Genomic DNA, 18,800 nt, shown 5'->3' with positions numbered 1-18,800 from the left:
AGGGCAAAAGTACTGCTATCAAATTCCATTCACACTCACTACTTGAAAAAGTGCTCTGGAACCCATAAGGAACTCTACAGATTTGTTACGTTAATTATTTGTCTTTGTCATCATTCTGTGCAACTTCCGTTGACATTAGTATTGAATATGAAAGGTTGAGAAATAGAAAGGAAAATCTTGGCTCTCTTAATCCTTCGAATCCCCCTGAAATGAGGAGCAATCCCATATGATTATCCCAGAGCAGAGTTCATCCAGTTCACTTGGCAAAGTCCCCTCATTTGAATATTGATAGAGGAATGTATTTACATTTGCTTAGTTCTTTTTCATTAAGGTTAATACAACAAGACATCCCCTCTTGCTTTAGTGTCTGGTTTTCACAGATTTCTGGCCAGAGCCTCTTGTTTTCTCCCAGGGGTCCAAAGAAGTCTAAAACAAAGAGCACCCTCATAATTTTCCTGTTGCTGTCCCTCTGGGGTGGTGCTAAGGGTGAGGGGTCACTTGAAAGACACCTACTCACCTCCTGCTGCGCCCAGTCATTTCCCAGCCTCTGGCCTATTCCTTTGTTTAAGGAGAAAAGGGAAAGACATCAAATGCCCCAGTCACTTTTACATTTTCCCAGAAATAGAGGCTAATAAAGGAACCAGAAATTGCACATATATCAAGCACTCTGCTTCTTAGAAGTATCAAGGGCAAATAAAAGCTAAGATTCAATGCCCTTGAATCTCCAGTTCCCATGTACAGCTATGAAACAGGAAGCTCTGAGCTGGAAAGTGTATCATTATTATTAAATGGTTAATGGTAGAGAGTCAGAGCTCAAATCTTGGTCATCAGTTTCTGGATCTTCTGCTTGTTTTAACATGGACACCACCTCCCCTCTGGGATCACAGAACTCAAAAGAGAAGATATATTGCTAGTGATAAAGAAAATATCACCAAGTTCCAGCTTCTACTGCTGATGACTGCACACATCCATTGTCCTTGGGTGTGGGCTGATCTCTGCTTCAGAATAATCCGGATACATTGATGCTACCTGCTGTCCTCGGCCCACCTGGGCCCCCCTGGGGGCCTGCCCTCTGTGCTGCCTCATCAGAGACCTTCCCCGTTCCAGGGTGACTACAGAGGCTGGCCTTCCTTTGGCACATTTATCTTCAGCCCCCAGTGAACAAGCAGAGCACACAGTGGACTAACTCATTTATTTCTACTCATTTATTGATGGCCTTTCATAACCGAGTTATTAAGTCATCAATAACTTCAGAGAAATAAATGAATGGATCCAGAACTGGGCTGACAGATCTTTAAGACATACACTGAACATTTTATCTAAGATCAGCAGAAAAGTCAATGCTGGGTCATCAGTGGTATTTCCCTCACCTGGAAAAACATGTTCTATGTTTTATTCTAATTGGAACCTAGTTTATCTCTCTACAAAGTAGAGGAATGAATAACATCTTCAGTCTCCTGAGTAAATTAAAGTTTGAAAAATAGATTACACGTGTGACCATTTTTCCAAAATGCTACCTAGTATGTGTTGCTCTCATCAGCTGACAAAAAAAAAAACCTGCAAGATTTACCAGAAATTTAGTACAAGCCCTTTCAGGAGTGCTTATAAGTTCTGATGCATCCCCCATCAGGAGATAAAATAAAATAAAAGGGAGAGGGAAAAGGAAGAGAAAGGCAGTGAACGTTTCTAAGACCTTGGAAAAACCTCTGAAACTAAGAGTCTAGAGAAATTCCAAACACCGAAATTTCTGTAGGGACATTCAGCGAGCCGTCAGCAGCTCACCCAGCTGAGGGCAGCCGTTCATTTCATTGTCTTGGGGTACAGGTCGCTGCTCTCTCTCACCCTCCGTGAGCACTCCAGTATCCTGACCTCCCCTCCTGTTCAGATACCCATTTGCCCCAGTTTGCTCTTCACTGGTGCCCCATCTAAAATGACAGGAATCTTAGCTGCTGCTGAGAGGCCACAGGTGTGCCTGGAAACCTCTCTGTGCCCAGTTGCCTCAGTTTCCTCATCTGTAAAATAGGAATAATAATCTATGAAAAGCACTTAGAATAGTGTCTGGCCCATGATACGTTCAAGAGGTGTTAGCTGTTATTGTTGTTGTCATTAATGAAAATACAGTATTTTGCATATGATTAGGACCTCAGAGACCAGCCAGTCCAAGCTCCTTGATTCATTTCACAGATGAGGAAAGTGCAGCCCAAGCAGCCTGTCGTACAATGTGTGTGCTTTCCCATTAAAGACTGACTGAGACACTAGCAGAAAGAACAGCATCTTTGGAGTCCTGCAGTCCTGCACCCAAATTCCAGCCCTGTAGCTCTCTAGTTGGGTGACTTTGGACTCATCTCCTCCCTTCTCGGGGCCTCTCTATGTCCTCACTTGCAAAACAGGTATGGCACAATCTACCTTCATGGATTGTTATGAAAACTGAAAAAAATAATGACTGGATCATGTGACCAGCATGCGGCCTAGGAGTTAATGAGCATCCCATAGCTGGGGATTGTCAATACTACCCATGTCATTCAAGTGGGCTGCTCCAGACGAAAACAGGAATTTTCTTACACTCCTTTGCATTAGTTTTCTTCAATGACTATCTTGTCACTATCTTCTCAGTAGGTACTATCAGCTATCAAAAATTACCTGTGCCTCTTGATGGATAGAATTCTGTAAGTCCTTATTGTTCTTAAGAAAAGAGAGAGAGACAACTCCCCCACGCCTTTCTAACTAGTTTAGGGTGAACAGTTTTACTCTGCCAACTGAGCCCCAGCATGCTGACCTGTTTGAAAGATGGTGACTCAGAAGCAACTTGCAAATGTTGCAAAATGTGTAGCAGTGACTTTTCAAATTTGACACCTTTGTTCAAGTAGAAATGGCCACAGAAAGGTTCAGGGAACGATGGAAACTGAAATAGACACCCTGGTTTCCTTTTTGTGAACATATGATGAATAAATTTTAAGTCTACATAACAGAGCATGGTACTCTGGGTCTCTCAGAAAACAGATCTGCATAACTCTAATGTCCATGAAAAGATCATAGATGTCCCACCATGGGGTTTGGAAATGGGGCCTTTGGTCCATGGCCAGGTAAGTTTGAGAAATGTTTCCATCTCGAAGATTTACATTGCTTATTTATAAATGAAGGAGTCCAGAAATTTCTGTATATAACAAACTTGTTTAACACTCTTGAACCCATCCTTTCCTGAATAATTGGCACAGAGTTTCCATCAATATCACGTGGCATACTAAGGAACACTGCTTAGGAAACTGTACAGTGTTGGAAATCAGAGATCTTAACCAATGAGAAGAGCCGCCAGTTGGGGTTTTAAATTTAGTGTGTCTCTGCTTCCACCGTTTTAGACAGAGGACAAATGGCTGACTAGAAATGGACCACACAGCTTTCTTGCTTTCCCGTTTCAGCTGTGCGGAGTGGAACTGCATCATCTGCTGTCACATGTTTCAGAGAACAGACTACAGTGTTTTATGTTCAGCTATTTATCATTAACCATCAGTGGAGCTGTCTGGGAAGGGGCAAAAAAGTAAATAAAATAAAATGAAAGATATCAACTGGGGTTCTTGTAAGAGCTGGCTTTGGAGCAGTCAGTGGCTTGTCCCTGTCTTCCAGGCATCATGGTTTCTTGAGAATGTTCACGTTATTACTGGACTGTGAGCTCCTTATACAATTTAGGAATGGAAACTGAGGGCCCAGACAAAGCAATGCGGTTGATGTTAAGATATAAGTACTTTTAATGATAGAGATCATTACTACCAATTGAAGCCTGGAATTTTCTTTTCTTAAAATACGTAATGGGATACACAGAAGAAGTAAAAATGTCACTGAATCTCCTTCTTACCACACTGCAATGTTTATCATCTGTCTCTGAAGTTCACAAAAAATTTTCACCTTTTTCTCTCTTTGTCACATTTTCATCCTCTACTCTCACATAAAAGCCCATCAAATGCTTTCTCCTTTGTCCTTCCTAATTCCTTTTCTTCCTGCCTCCCACTGTGGTCCTTTTGAAAAAAAAAAAAGAAAAAAAAAAAGAGCTGGAGGAGAGACTGGCATGTTCATTTATTACAGACTTCCTAGCAGGAAACTTAAGAAATCAAAGGGGGAAAATATCAAAAATTAACCATAGCCTTTGGTAGTGATTTATCCAAAAGAAAATGAATGAAAACTAGTTTAACAATTATTAGACTGTTATCATCCCTTTAGTCTTGACCTTTTGGTAAGTCCTAAATAAATACCATCCAAATTTGACAGAAGTAACTGCCAAATTCCCACAACTGCAATCTGACAGAAATATCATTCTTACTGGTGTCAAAAAAGTGGCATTTCTTAGCTGGTTAATAAAATAGGGATTATTAAGAAAAGTAAATGTTGAATTATGCCACAAGAGCCTCATCCATATGGCAAGATCTATGAGCTAATTTGCTTGGCAGCTGCTTCACCACCTAGATGAAAATGCCTGTGTCTAGAAGGTTTTTTTAAAATGTGGTTAAGCTTAATTTGGTTTGACGTGTATTTTTATAGTTAAAATACAAAATATACTATTAGATACACATTATATATTACTGTTCATAGTATATATCAATATTTATATTGATTGCTTATCCAATGCCTTTTTCTATTGTCTCCCTCCAGGAAGCAAATGACTTGGATAAAAGCACAACAAAGACGGAGAGTGCCTGGCTCTTCAGAATGTGGTACAGCTTTGACCACAAGTATCCTTTTTGGTAAAGATGATCTCCCAGATCCTGCTGCACAGCAGAGGCTAACACCCAGCACTTCACCCACGAGGTACGCACTCCTGCTATTCAAGAAACACAGAAAGGTAAAGCGAATTCATGGCCAAACTTATCAAAAAGAGTGATTTCAAAAACTAAAAAGCTGTGTAATCCATACTTAGGTTTTATAAAGAGCGACAGTGAAATCTCTCAGAGTGAAATGAGTTTGGTGCGTTCATGGCAATCTACTCTTTCCTAATGCCAGGTGATGAAATCATATAGTCCTGAAAAACTGATCTCTTTGACTAATTTTACCATTCGTCCCTTTGTAAAAATCTTACCTCTGGCGGAATTGGCCAGGGTGACAAAGTTCCTTCACCCTTCTCCCAGGAACCTATTTGTATGTTTTTGTTTCAAAGCTGTAAACAATGAAGTGGCTGGAGGGGGTAGAGGAGAGGACGAATGGCCCAAGGAGAAGAATGAGTCTGGTCACCACACTGTAAAATAATCCTACTTTGTTTTCCAGGAAGCCCTTGAGTAAGCTTTTTCTAGTGAAGGGCAATTTTAAAGTTCTAGCAATCAGTGTCAGCACAGTGGCTCGGATACACCTTGCCGTGTGACTCACAGGGCTGCGAAGTCAGGCCTGAAGGGCTTTGCCATTGTGAGCTGCAGTAAGCGGTCCAGCTCTAATCCCAGGCAAAAGTGTCACAGAAGAAAGGAGAGAACTGTGCTGAAAATTGAATGTGTTGGGTCTTTGTAGTTAGTTTTCCACAGTCACAAATCCCTCTCCTTTCAGGGAGAAAATGCCAGTCACTGGGTGATTTGAAAGCAGCTCAGCAATGATTAAAGCTCCATCAGTGGGAGAGGAAGAAGAATTAAGAACAGGGGGAAAGACATTCAAAGAATAAGATAAAGAGGAGGTAAAAGTGGAAAGGGGACAGGAGGCAAGAGAAATGTAAGAAATTCACAGCAGGAAGGAAAGGAAAGCAAATTAGAGGAATGACTGTAGGAAAAAAAAAATTAAGTAAGAATGAAGTGAAGCCAGCCAAACATTGCAGAGATAAACGAAAGTAAAACAAGCTTAAAATTAGAAAGCAATTCTGAAAAAGCAGAGCATTCCAAGAAGTATGAAATGGAGACATGGAAGGTAGAGGTGTTTTGAGGCTACAGTTTTGCTTTTCCACACTAGCGTTGTCTATGGACGGATACCTTGCTTCCCTCAATCCTGCGTTTTCACAGGCATGTAGGTTGCCACCATCTCAAAAGCGGTCCATCTTGGCCATTTACTGCCTCGTGGAGGTTCTGGTACCTCATTAGCCACCCAAAGCCTTCCTAGTCTCTTTGCGGGAAACTGCTTCTTAGCAGGTTATGCTGGTTTATGTTCCAGGTTGGTTTCTCGACTGGAAACACTATTTTCCCCTGCCACTGCTTAAGGTATCTGATGACCAAATCTATAGGAAGTTACAAAAACTTGGCTAAAGGGTACATACAAAGGCTGCTTGGTTATGACAAGATGTACAGTAAGAAACTGCCTTTGGGGGTTCCTGGACCAACTTGTGGAACGGGGGCTTCCCCACAGCCAAGCAATGCACCAGACGCCAGCTCAGTGTCCTAAAATTCAACTCAATCCCTATGCTATATACCTGGAGGAAGTATCAGATCTCACAGGAAAGGGCTCGGTCCCGCAAGACTTCCCCACCACCACCACCCACCCCCCCAGACACCACTCACAGGCCCAGCTTGTTACGCATGCTTCTTACTGACCAGCTACAGGGTGGAGGTTCCCATGACCTTCTCCTTGGGTTTGATTAATTTGCTAGGAAAGTCACAGAATTCAGAGAAATATTTTACTTACTAGATCACTGGTTTATTATAAAAGGATGTAACTCAGGAACAGCCAAGTGGAAGAGGTGCTTGGGGCGAGGTATGGGGAAAGGGCTTGGAGCATCCATGCCCTCCTCAGTGCACCACTGTCCCCAAATCTCCACCTGTTCGCTAACCTGGAAACTCTCCTAAACCCCATCCTTTGGGTTTTTATGGAGGCTTCATTGCATAGGCACAACTGATTAATCATTAATCATTGGTGATTGAATTCCATCTCCAGCCCCTCCCCTCTTCTCCAGAGGTAGGGAGGGCGGAGACTGGTAGTTACAACCTTCTAATCATACACTTCGTTCTCCTGGCAACCAGCCCCCAGCCTAGGGTGGGGTCCAAATGTCATCATTAACATCACAAAGGATGCCTTTGTTGTTTTCGTCAATTAGAAAGTTTCAAGGGGGTTTAGGAGCTCTGTACCAAAGCAGGGGATGAAGACCAAATATGTATTTCTTATTATAAATCACAACATCACAAAATGATAAATCAGAAATTAGGTAAAAAGTATTTTTGTTCAAATTCTGACAGTGTTGTGAGGAATGCTTTACAATGAAGAAAAGGACAAAATGGAAAAAACAACTTGGAGACAAGAAAATTAAAGAGGGAACCCACCCAAATTTTTAGCTCAGAGCAGTGACACTAAATTCAGTTGATGTCATCGTTTTTGCCTCACATTTCATCAGGGGGTGATTTCCACATGATTATGGACAGACTAGCAAAAAATGAAAGCAGACTTACCCTCTCTGTAATATCTCTTCTCACGGTAATTTGTCCTCCTGTGCATTCATTCTAAAAATTGCAGGGCTACCGTCACTGCGTAAATATATTTTTCACTTAGACAACAGAGTTTTTATATCCTAGTTATGCTCTGAATTCATACCCAGAGAATAGCAAACCAACCAGTTTCCGCTCTATAACCTCTTGATTTGTCTGTATTTTTAAAGACCAGTTACCCTCTTGGCATTTGTGTTTGTTCTGTTGTCCACCCAGAACTCAGGTGATGTGCCCCACGAGCCCCATGGGCAGACTGTGCCAGTCGCTGTCAGTGTAGGGATGGTTCCCCCCACCCTGGGGTCAGGTTGCCCGGCCGGGGCCGAACAGAAATTGTCGTGAGGCCGAAAGAAATGGATTATGCAGTTTGGAGCTGCTCAAGTTTCATTTTAGTAAAACTGCATCATGCAAATGAGGCATCAGACAGAATTACTGACAAAAGAAAAAGAAGAACAAATAAGCTTTCGTATGCACCTTCATTAGTCAGGATTCTCCAGAGAAACAGAAACAGAACCAGTAAGGGGTACACACGTGCACACACGTACATATATGTATACGTTTACCTAGACATACACACATACATATACCTACATATACACATAGATTTATTTTAAGGAACTGGTGTATGTGATTGTAGGGGTGGCAAGTCCAGAATTTGTAGGGCAGGCTCTCTGTCTAGAAACTCTCAGGCGGGAGCTGAGATGCTGCAATCTTGAGACCAAATTTCTTCTTCCTCAAGTTTTGCTCTTAAGTCCATTTAACTGATAGGATGAGGCCCACCCACATTACTGAGAATTATCTCCTTTACTTAAAGTCAGCTGACTGTAGATGTTATCCACACCTGCAAAATATCCGCACAGCAACACCTAGATTAGGGTTTGACTGAATAACTAGGTAGCTTAGTCAAGTTAACACATACAACTAAGCATCACCATACTCCATTCACATTTAATTTATGCCCAAAATTCAGACCCATAGAAGGATCCTCTTAAATCATCGTTGATATCAGTGAAACAAGCCACTGTTGCTCATATAGTTTTTCTTGCCTTTTTTTTTCACTTTTTCATAATGAACACATATATATTTCCATAATTTTTTTCCAGAAACTACAGAAGAATAAAAAGAATAAAAATTAACATTCCATGAGGATGAACAATGGCCAAGGACTGTATTGAGTACTTTACATTATAATTTCATTTCAGCTCCACAGCTCTGTAGGAGAGTGGGACGGTCTAAGAGTACAATGCAACCCAAATAGACTGCTGATTATGTCAGCCTCCAACAAAACAACCTGAGCTCTCCTGGTCAAGAACGCTGTCGGAAGAGTGTGGTGCCAAAATCGATGATTAATTAAGATTTCATTGTGGCTCCATATGGGCAGCAATTCTGAGTCATGCAGCGCAAAGTAGGAATTGAGAAGGGGGAGATGAGAAATGGAACTCAGTTACTCAGTACCAACACTTTGCCATCGAAAACATTATTTCATTCAATCCTAATAGCGACCCTTTTTGTTTAATTCTCACAAACACTGTCTTTGAGGTGGAAGAAACAAAGTCTTCAAGAACTTAAATAACTCCCTCAAGGTTCCATAGCTAGTGTCAATTCCGTAATTCAAGCCCAGATCTGTCTCACTGTGAAGTTCATAAATATACTTAAATGAACTTTATCATCAACAACTCTGTGTCTGTGATATCCTTCATCTACATGTAAAACCCCATCTCCATGTGTTCAGAATGTCACTGTTAAAGCAGTGACCGTTCTGACTGTTTACATTATACAGTGCAGAGCTCACATCTCAAAACATCTGTTGAAGATAAATGGTATGATAAGTTTCAGGGTCCTGGTTGATCACCCTAAGAACATCACCATAATGGAGTCTCCAAGTTTCTGAATTAGGTCCTGAACTTTTCAGAGGCAGAAAGTTCTATATCCCAAAGACTCCAAGAATGACCTAGTTTCATAGAGATGGATGCACTTTTGCCAAACTCCAAAGAGGCACAAGTATAAACCAGACGTCAAATTCCTAAATCATCATACATGTCCTTGTGGGGAGGAATGTTCTTTCCCAGCCCTTAGAAGGATCAAGTCACAATCTGGTCCCTACATCCCTCCAGCATCCTCTCCAGCTCTTGCTCCCTGGCTCACTCTGCTCCAGCCACCTTGGCCTTGCTGAGATACCCCAAGCACGTTCCTGCGTTGTACTGGCTCCTCTTCCCTCTGCCTGGGGTGCTCTTCGCTCTGACATTTGTGTGCCTCCTTCCTTCACCTTTTTCACCCAGTTTGTCAGTGAGAACTTCCTGGCTCCATATTTGCATTAGCAGCCCCAGCAGGTGTGCTTCCTCACCTGTTCCCTGCTTCTTTTTTCACCATCACACTTATTACCATCTCACACCTATGTACTCTATTTATTTGTTATAATACTCTCCTCCAACCAGGATATATGCTTTCTGGGGACAGCAATTTGGGTCTATACTCAGAACATACAACAGTGCTTAGCACAGAGTGGACACTCAATAAATATTTGTTGAGTGAATGAATGAATCAAGCAAGCAAAAAATATTTTCTATCCAGGGACCCTTCATTCTAGACATTGATATAGCAGAAAAATCCAATTAATTATCTGAAGGTTGCCAAGTGAGTCTGAAAGCAGAGCAAGGCAGAGCAGATAATCTTAGTGTTTTCAACCAGGCTGCCTTTCGGTACATGAAAGGCACACCCTGTGTAGACATTCACCCTTACCCTAGCCTCACTGTGTCTCTCCCTGGGCAGGGACAGCCACCACAGCAGACTTGGAGCCCTGTTGCCTCACTGACCTCCAAAGTATGGTTGGTCCATCCTTCCTTAGGTTTAATCAGTACATCTGATCTCATACATTCAAGCCTGGCTCTGGCTTAGCAGCCATTCTGTTTGGGTGACTGTATCTTCTCTCACCAATTGTGTTGATTTTATTTGTATACAGAACTCAGAATTTTATAATCACCTATCATCCTCACTGACAATTTCTTATAATGAGAAAAGAAGCAGAAATTGATGCCCCCTTAGTCAGACTTTAAGACATCAGATCAAATGATTTGCTTAGATTCACAGAGTTACAGCTGGGGTGGGAATCATAGGTTGCCTTATTCATAGGTGACTCATGGATCTGCTGGATCGTCTGCTTCCTATGGTCCCTCTCCATCCAGTCTATCATTTATCATCTCTCTCCTTCAGCGTGTCTGTATATTCATCCTACAAATGTGAGTGACACAGGATAAGAATGACCTTTTCCAAAGCAGCCTAAAATCATTTTTAGCGCTTTCTGTCTGCCGACATAAACTGAAAATAAGGAGTTATCCTGTGGTTGCCAACATTTTACTTAAGTGTAAAGAAAGCCCAGAGATAACATGGATTGGCAAGATGACACAGTAGCAGAATTACATAAAGTCACATGGATGGAGAGTTTCTTCCCATCCCTGGTTTGAAACGGATTGCACTCTGAGATGTTACCAGCAAAATGAAAGGCCATGGCAGATGTGTGGTTGCTGTAGCTTTTGAGTTTTCCATTAAAGAGTCTGGCAAGGAAAGTAGCAGATACCAGACCCCTTCCTATACCAAAGTGTGCCAGGCTGGGGCTGCATTCAGAAATCTCAGGGTCATTCAAAACGATACTTGGAACCAAGTATTTCATGGATTTACGGGTAATGGCGTTATAGTCTTTTAAAAAAACAAAAAGAAAAAAAAAACCTCCTTTTTCCTAAAACTTGAAAGAATTCTTTATATCCCACACATTCACACTTATTTTAAATCATAGGTATGAATATTGTGAGCAGTAATTTCCATTTTTAATGATGATCCCTGCATTGCAGTTTTTTTCTTATTCTGAGTAGCATCAGAGTAAGAAAAGCAGCTATGAATTATTTATTGGGTTGGTACTGTGGCCTTGTGAATGACTTGAGTTTACTTCACTAAAACCCTCAGAGGAGCAAGGAATTGTAGCTCTGTGATTCCCGTTTTATAAATGAGGCAACTGAGCCCAAAGGACAGAAAAGACACATCCAAGGTCAGTGATGGACTTGGAACCAGCATTCATAATCAACAAAGAGTGGGCTGTGTCCACCCGAAGAATCCTGGTTCAGGTAGCCCATCCACTAAGTTCTCACAGCATCAATATGTGTGTGATGCAGTTATTGTAAGTGTGCCTGGCATACATTAGATAGTTTTACGGGATAGCTTCTTTGGTGGCACAGCAAAAGCTTCACCGGTCTGGAGGTAGGGAGCCAGAGGGCTAGCAGAGGATGTAAGTTAAGATGCCTTTTGTTCAACTTGACTGAGCACCTACTATGTGCCAGACAATATACTAGGTACTGAGGACCCAACAGCAAACAGGGAAGGAATGGTTGACTCTCATGAGGTCTTGCTTTTTTGACTCATTGAGTCATAGCCCCAAAACCCCTCGAAATGACAGGTGGTCCTAGTGTAGGAAAGAGGAACACTGGCATCAGCGGATTTTAGTGGGGGGATTCTTCAGGGAGACATAAATTAAAATCATTCATAACCTTCACTTGTAAAACGTAACCATATAACTCCACAAGTTGTTTCAGAAAACACCAAAATTTCAAAATATTTGAAACAAACATAAGTTATGCAATCAGCTTTCTAAACACTCTCTCTAAAGACATCCCCAGTAGTATCCCAAATGAGGATTCCCATGGCGTTATAATTCCTTCCCTCCTGGAAAGCTGGCTGCAGGGAGGAGCTGAGCTTGTACTGGGCAGTCGTGAAGCCAGCACTCCCTCCCAGGTGGTTAATCCATTGAGTGTACAGCTTGGCTTTTGGTCATCCTTGTCCTCACAAATCCTGGTGTAAAAAGATCTTGTAGATAACCCTTGACTTAGCCACCTAAGTGAAATGAAATTGAAATTCACTAGAAGAAAACACTAGCTTCCTGGATCCTTGTGTTTCTTGACTTTTTGGTGAGAACCAATGTAGGGGGATGTTATTAGTACCTGGAAACATGAGCTGTCTTTTGTTCAGGTCATAACTAGGGTCTTCCATGATTCCTTCTTCTGTATAATGGGAATAATAAATATTATCTTCTGTATTGGCTAACTCCATTGGAAAATTTGGCTAGTTATTAAAACAGCTTCCTACTGATGATAACTTGTTCACTTACCTCTCAGAGCTAAAGCATGATTAAAACAGTTAAATAGTGCCATTTTCTCAAGACCCGATGGCGTAAATACATTGCAATTTCCATAACTGGACTAAAACTCTCCTGGAGTCTTGACAAGTGAGTACAGTCATGATATTGTGAATTGTTGCCCAGACATGTTGGGTCCCCCACTGTGAATGTGAAAAGTTGTGAGTCCCCAGATGATAACTGAGTTTTCCACAGTAATCCTAGGATTCTATGAGAGTTTGGGCCTCCCTAATTTGTTTTGCCTTTTCCCCTGTAAAAGTTTTAATAATATTTCTATTAAATGAGAATGCTTTCTCATTTCATCTTCACTGTAAGCAAACAGTATGAAAATCTGGGTTTACCCAAACAAGAAATCAGAAAGTGACTCTTCCTCTTCTAGAATGGATTCATAAAATAAATTCCTTTAAAACTAATTTTTTAAAAATACATTGAGGACTCTCTCATGGCAAAGCACTATTTTAGACTCTTATCTCTATGTATTTGTTTATTCAGCACATGTTTATCAAGAGTCGAGCATAAGGCATATTCTCTACTGGGCACTAGGGATGCAGCTGTTGACAGACTCTCCCAGAGCTTTCATTCCAATCTGGTTCCGTTTTTAAGTCTCTGATTTACAGATGTCTTTTCAGGAAATGACTGTGGTATAAAGAAAGATACACTTAGACATCCCACTATTGGTTTTTAATCAAATAGAGGAAGGTCTGGCTCAGTGGTCCAGATTTACTGATTTGCTATTGCAGCCTACCCATTTCCTAGCTGTATAATTTTAGGAAAGTTACTTACCCTTTCTGAGCCTCAGTCTCTCACACAAGTCTCTACCTCTTAGGTTTGTTTTGAGGAGGATTAAATGAGTTGACACAAAACACTTAGAAAAATGCTCGGTCGTGTTAGCTTTATTGTCACTACTACCTGTTGATGTCTGCTTCCCTTAAAGGGAGGCATCATGCAGTGTGTTTAGTATTTATTGTCATTTATAACCTCCGAGTGACCAAAACATGCATTATCTATATGCCTATAATAATTTGGAGTTGCAACAGCCGTATTTTAATACCATAAGAAAGTTTTCAGTCTCCATAAACAAAAGGTTCCACTCAGGCTATAAATCAGACAGAATTCTTCTAATTTGATCTTGAGTAAATGGCTGTAGTTGGGTGTTCAGCATTTCCTTTGTGTCCCCTGTTCTGCACATATGATTGTTTCATTTATGAGTTTTCTAAGTTATAGTCCATTAGCCCATAGTTATCTTTCTGAAAATTACACCACAGATAGCAATTTTTGACTTGCTAGAGAAGTGCAGCAGTTTTTCTGTTCCACAATGGACGCGCTACAAGCCTTTGATGATAATTACTCCTCTTACACTTTCTTGTGATAAAGGAAATCTTTTAATTGCACCTTTCAGGCAAAGCCATCGTATTTTATCATTAGTGGTGTGATGGTATATTTGAAGGTTTCTAGGTCAGTACATATTGAATCATTTTATCAGAAATAAAGGAGAAGGAAAAATGTTAAGACTGACAAAAAAAATATATATATATGTGTGTTACCTGAATGTTGTTAGTTTTGAATTTAGTTTCAATATTTCTTCCCCAGGGAAAAAGAAGAGAATTTTGTTTAAGTGTTCTTTAACTGCTGCTTGGTCACTCCTTTTCAAGAAGCCAAGGCATTTTCAGGCTGCCAACAAATTCATGAGCTACCAGAGACACATTATCAGCAGGGACCGTGGCTGCCGGCCTCACGTGTTATCACCTGACAGGGAGACAGGGGCCGAGTCTGTCTCGTGGACTGCGGTCCTCAGCCCTTGTCTGCATGTGAAGCTGTGGTAGACACAACACAAGGCACACGGGCAGACATGGCCTTGCCCTAATCAAAGTTCACTTCACGAGGTGGACGGTGATGACATAGCCTCAACGTCTGCCAAACCAAACCATAAATAAGAGCGGGCACAGAGATTCTTGCACTGGCAGTTAACGGGGGAGGGGGGATTGTAGCAGAAACAACTGCTGCTCTTCCAGTCACGTGGGAAAGCGTCCGTGGAGGAATCGGGATTTCCCAACATGAAATTAAACAATGAGAAGGGTGGACGGGCGTTCTGAGCAGAGGGGGTAACATGGAGGAAGGTTCCATGACAGGCAAGACATGAATAGCTGAACAGAGCCCAAGTAAATCTGGGCACAGAACTGGAAAAAGAGAAAGGAAGGAGTCTCTGGAGAATGAGTGTCAGCCTTTGAAGCAAAGGCCGAAACTCTATTCCCTACACCTCACGTAATCAGAATTCTCTCTTATTGGTATTAATTTTATTTCTTGGTTTGGTGACTCGGATGGCTCACGACAGGACAGTTTGTCACCGGCTAAGGAGCCTTTAGAGTTTCCTTTCAATCACAAATCTGATTCATCTGTATGACAGTCTTTTATTAGATACCTACACATTAAATTCTTTCAAAATTAAATTTAGTTTTAATATATCCCCTGGGAAAAACATAAGCATTTAGTTTACATTTTCTTTAATTTTTTTTAATTTTAACTGAATTTAGCTTTAAAGCTTCTTCTCTAGGGAAAAAAAATGTAAGTATGTCTTTTAGCTTCTTCTGAAGCCACAGAGATAAATAAGAAATGGTGGTTGCCGTCAAGATGCCGGCATCCTAACGAGGTAGAGACAGCAGCCACCCATGCACTAAGAACTATATTAAAGTTATGAGCAGAAAGTCTTGCGGAACCCAGAGGTGGGGATAGTCAGTTCACTCATGAGCTTTAGAGAATCAGAGAAGCCACATACAAGTAACTTTGAAGCCAGGAGGAGCTGGGCTGAAGATGTGAAAGGCATTCTGGCAATGGAAACAACTCAGGCCAAGGCACAAACGGGGTGTAGGGTGTTTGGAAAATGGTAAGAGTCTCAGTGCGACTAGACCAGCGAGAAGTGAAACTAGAGAGTTATCGTGTGGACAGATTAGGCGGACCATGGGTGTCATGGTCCAGAAAGTGGACTTGATCTTTTTAACGGCAGCAGACCAACACAGCGCGTTGAGCAGAGAGTCACACAGTCCTGTCGGTTATCATGACGAAAACTCGTGGCTGTGCAGACGGTGGTGCAACAGGGAGAACGAGGAACTTAAAGTGATTCTGGACAGATGCTCTTGAAAACCCCCGCCCGTTTTCTGTGTGGACAAAAACAAGGACAGGAATGTTCTCATTCTTCTTTGAAAAACATTTTGGAACACTCAGTATGCATTTCAAAATACACATGTGTTAAAATATAGAGGCATCATTTCATTAAGAGATTGGTTCTTAAGCTTCCCCTAAGAAAAATGTTCCAGTGGTGAAATTGTGCAGGTCTCCTAGGACGTTTTCCCATTTGAGAGCCAACATAGTCTCTCAGTTCATGACCTGTCACCGTCAGAAACAGCAGCGCTTCTGACAGAGGTTTTACCTGATCTAACAGAAGGTGTTGAATAAAAAAATCACTTTCAAAGAAAAGGCTGCTTTTTGTTCCTGAACTGATAAAGTCGAATGCCCCCGGGCCTCAGGCCACACTCAGCCTTGGGGTCAGCCACTTGCCGGTGGTAACTGATGCTTTTAAATGTAGGGGAAGCAGCACAGGAGAGCTAACCTTTTTCCAGTGGAAACAGACACATCCTGAAAGCATTGGCTTTGCCATCCCTTGAAGCTGTTTCCTTGAAATTTCTTGAAATCCACCGGGGTGTTGAGTTTCACTGACCTGTCGCCTATAAACAGAGCCAGAGCTGATGTCCGGCTTATACCTACAGTCTCCTAAGCAAGTCTGTCCCTAGTCCTTTATTATGTTTAATAGCTGAAGCAGGAAAGACTGCTTTGTCCCTCTCCTCACTACCCTTTCCCAGCAGCCGCAAACGCCCCTTCCCTCATTCCTCACCACTAGGAGCACCTGGGTTGCAGGTGTGAAGCCCTGTACCTTTCCCTCCCTTGCTTCACGAAGACACAGATCGTGTGTGGAGCTCCCAAGAGCAGCGTGCCAAGGCCAGCTGCAGGTACCACAGGAAGAGAGGACCCCAAGCAAGAGGCAGGTACCCAAGAGCAGCTCCAGCAGCATAAGCTCAGAAGCCTGATCTTTAGCTTGACCACTGTTTTTTTTCCTTTATTTATTTATTTATTTTTAAATTTTTACTCTTAGTCTGAAGTCCTCGGGCCTTCTCTGAACTGCAGTGTTCGAAAGATGAACATTATGGTAATCGGTAATTGTACAAGCACTTTGCAAACATCAAGTGTTCATAAAGTTGAAAAGATACTAAATTCAGTGACAGGTTTATAGGCCTGAAGGCCCTCAGACTCACTATGCAGATATAAACAAAGAATTTCATTACATTTTTATTATTTTTAAATTCTAGCTGATTTCCTGCTATATTCAAGATTATGATGTGCACACAAGTCTCCTCTCAGTCTACAGATGTGCCTTATTGAGAAATCTTTCTCCCCCGATCTCTGGCACTCACAGTCTTACTCTTTTGAAGATGATCCACTGTGAAGTGGAGGTACCCCAGTCCTCCATCTCTTGGCTCATTAAGAGTTCCTATCTTTGCATGACCTCACTTACACATGGAATCCAAAAAAGTCAAACTCATAAAAGCACGGAGTGTAATGGTGGTTAGCACCAGGGGCTGGGGACTGGGGGAACTGAGGAGGTGGTGGTCAAAGGGTACAAAGTTTCAGCTATGCATGTGAGTAAGTTCTAGAAATATAATTTACAGGATGGTGACGAGTTAATAATTGTACACTTGAAATGTGCTCAGAGAGTAAATGTTCTTACCACCAAAAAAAAAAAATGGTAACTGTGTGAGGTGATGGATTTGTTACTTACCTTGGTCCTGGTAATCATTGCACAATATATACATACATCAAAGCATCACATTGTGCATCTTCAGTAGATACAATTTTTGCTTGTCAAATATACCTCAGTAAAGCTGGGGGAAAAAATCCTTGTTCTTGACTTTCCAGCAAGTAGAAGCTGGAAAGGGTCTCCAGCTGAGGCCCTTCCTTCCTGGCCTCGCCATTGTGAGAACTGTTGGTGTTCCTGTTAGGAACTACAGATAAAACCCCTGATGACCACAGCTCTCCTGCTAGCTCAGTCTTTTACAAATCTTTGACGGTGTTGTCTAGGCCGTTTGAAAGGCCAGATTCAGTTTAAACCAGAGTTTTCCAAACTGCTGATCAGGACTCATTAGTAGTTCTCAAAATCAATTTAGTGGGTTCCTAACCAGCACTTTGTAATAAAAGAAAGTAGACTAGAGAGAATATGATAGTGCATAGCAGAATTAGAAGTAAATGCTATTTCATGAAACTTATTTCAGCTCTGCATGTGTGTGTGTGTGGATACTAGTTTATGATATAAAATGTGTTTCTTAGCTGGGGGTCATAATCAAAAAGGTCTGAAACCTTGATTTATGTTGGCCTCAAGCGCTTATCCAGGAACTCTCAGGCCTTTTCACAGAATTGCTTTAAGTGCCAGGGGAGTTAGACAAGGAGCTGTCAGAGCTTAGGAATGAGAGAGCCATAAACTCATATGGGTTATTTTGAAAGAGTTCGTGGAGTTAGTGGATTTGAGCTGGATTTTGAGAAAAAGGCAGAACTTGACAAGGAGAAGCTGTAGGGGGCCAGAGGAAAGCCCAGATGTAGGCGAGAGAAGAGCCTCACAGGACTGTGGACAGAGGGAATTTGGAGACCTAGCTCCCAGGCCTGCCTCAGCCCCTCAGCCATGGAACCTCAAGTTCCAGGCCAGCTCAGAGCCAACATTTTCTAATCTGCAAAATGAACATAATCGTATCTGCCCCACTTAGTAACTATAGGTTTCAAATAGAATAAGGTAAATGAAACCATTTTGAAAACTAGGACTTACCAAGCAAACACACGATATGCTTATTCAGTTTCTCCAGACAAAGCAAAGGTCGCAAGTAAAGAAGAGAAAGTACCTGGGATAAAGTGAGGGCAGCAGCTTGGCACGCGCGGGACTGGCTATTAGAGAGAAAGGGACTTGCTTAGGGAAATCTGGGAATATTTTAAGTATCAGGTGAAGGTGTCTGGATTTGATGCAGTAGATAATGGGGAATCTAATGATTTATAGACACAGGAGTGACGCAGAGTCTTGTTTTAGAAAGATTGATCTAGCAGCATTGATTAGGGAGAAGTCACAACAGCTGAAATGAAGGTAGTGGCAACAGGACCAAAAAGGAAAGGGGTAGGTGCTAGAAAACCCTGGCCCCAAATCCACAGAATCTGACACTGCC

At 41.7% G+C, this 18,800-nt stretch overlaps 1 protein-coding gene across 11 annotated transcripts in view; it reads left to right on the top strand.

The window, feature by feature from the left end:
* Positions 1 to 18,800, top strand: part of SLC9A9 (solute carrier family 9 member A9) — a 599,624-nt gene that overhangs the window by 503,579 nt on the left and 77,245 nt on the right. For 10 of the 11 annotated variants that reach the window (XM_072958726.1, XM_072958712.1, XM_072958718.1 and 7 more), the window contains one exon: positions 4,642 to 4,721. In XM_072958726.1, coding sequence (XP_072814827.1) covers positions 4,642 to 4,721 — 80 coding nt within the window. Of the gene's footprint in view, positions 1 to 4,641; positions 4,722 to 8,473; positions 9,037 to 18,800 lie in introns of those variants that run through there. The other variant, XM_072958707.1, reaches the window with a different exon arrangement.

This window comes from Vicugna pacos, chromosome 1, assembly GCF_048564905.1.
Source record: "Vicugna pacos chromosome 1, VicPac4, whole genome shotgun sequence".
Taxonomy (NCBI): Eukaryota; Metazoa; Chordata; class Mammalia; order Artiodactyla; family Camelidae; genus Vicugna; species Vicugna pacos.
Note: the sequence above shows the minus strand (reverse complement) of the source record. Positions and strands in the feature narration are given on the sequence as shown.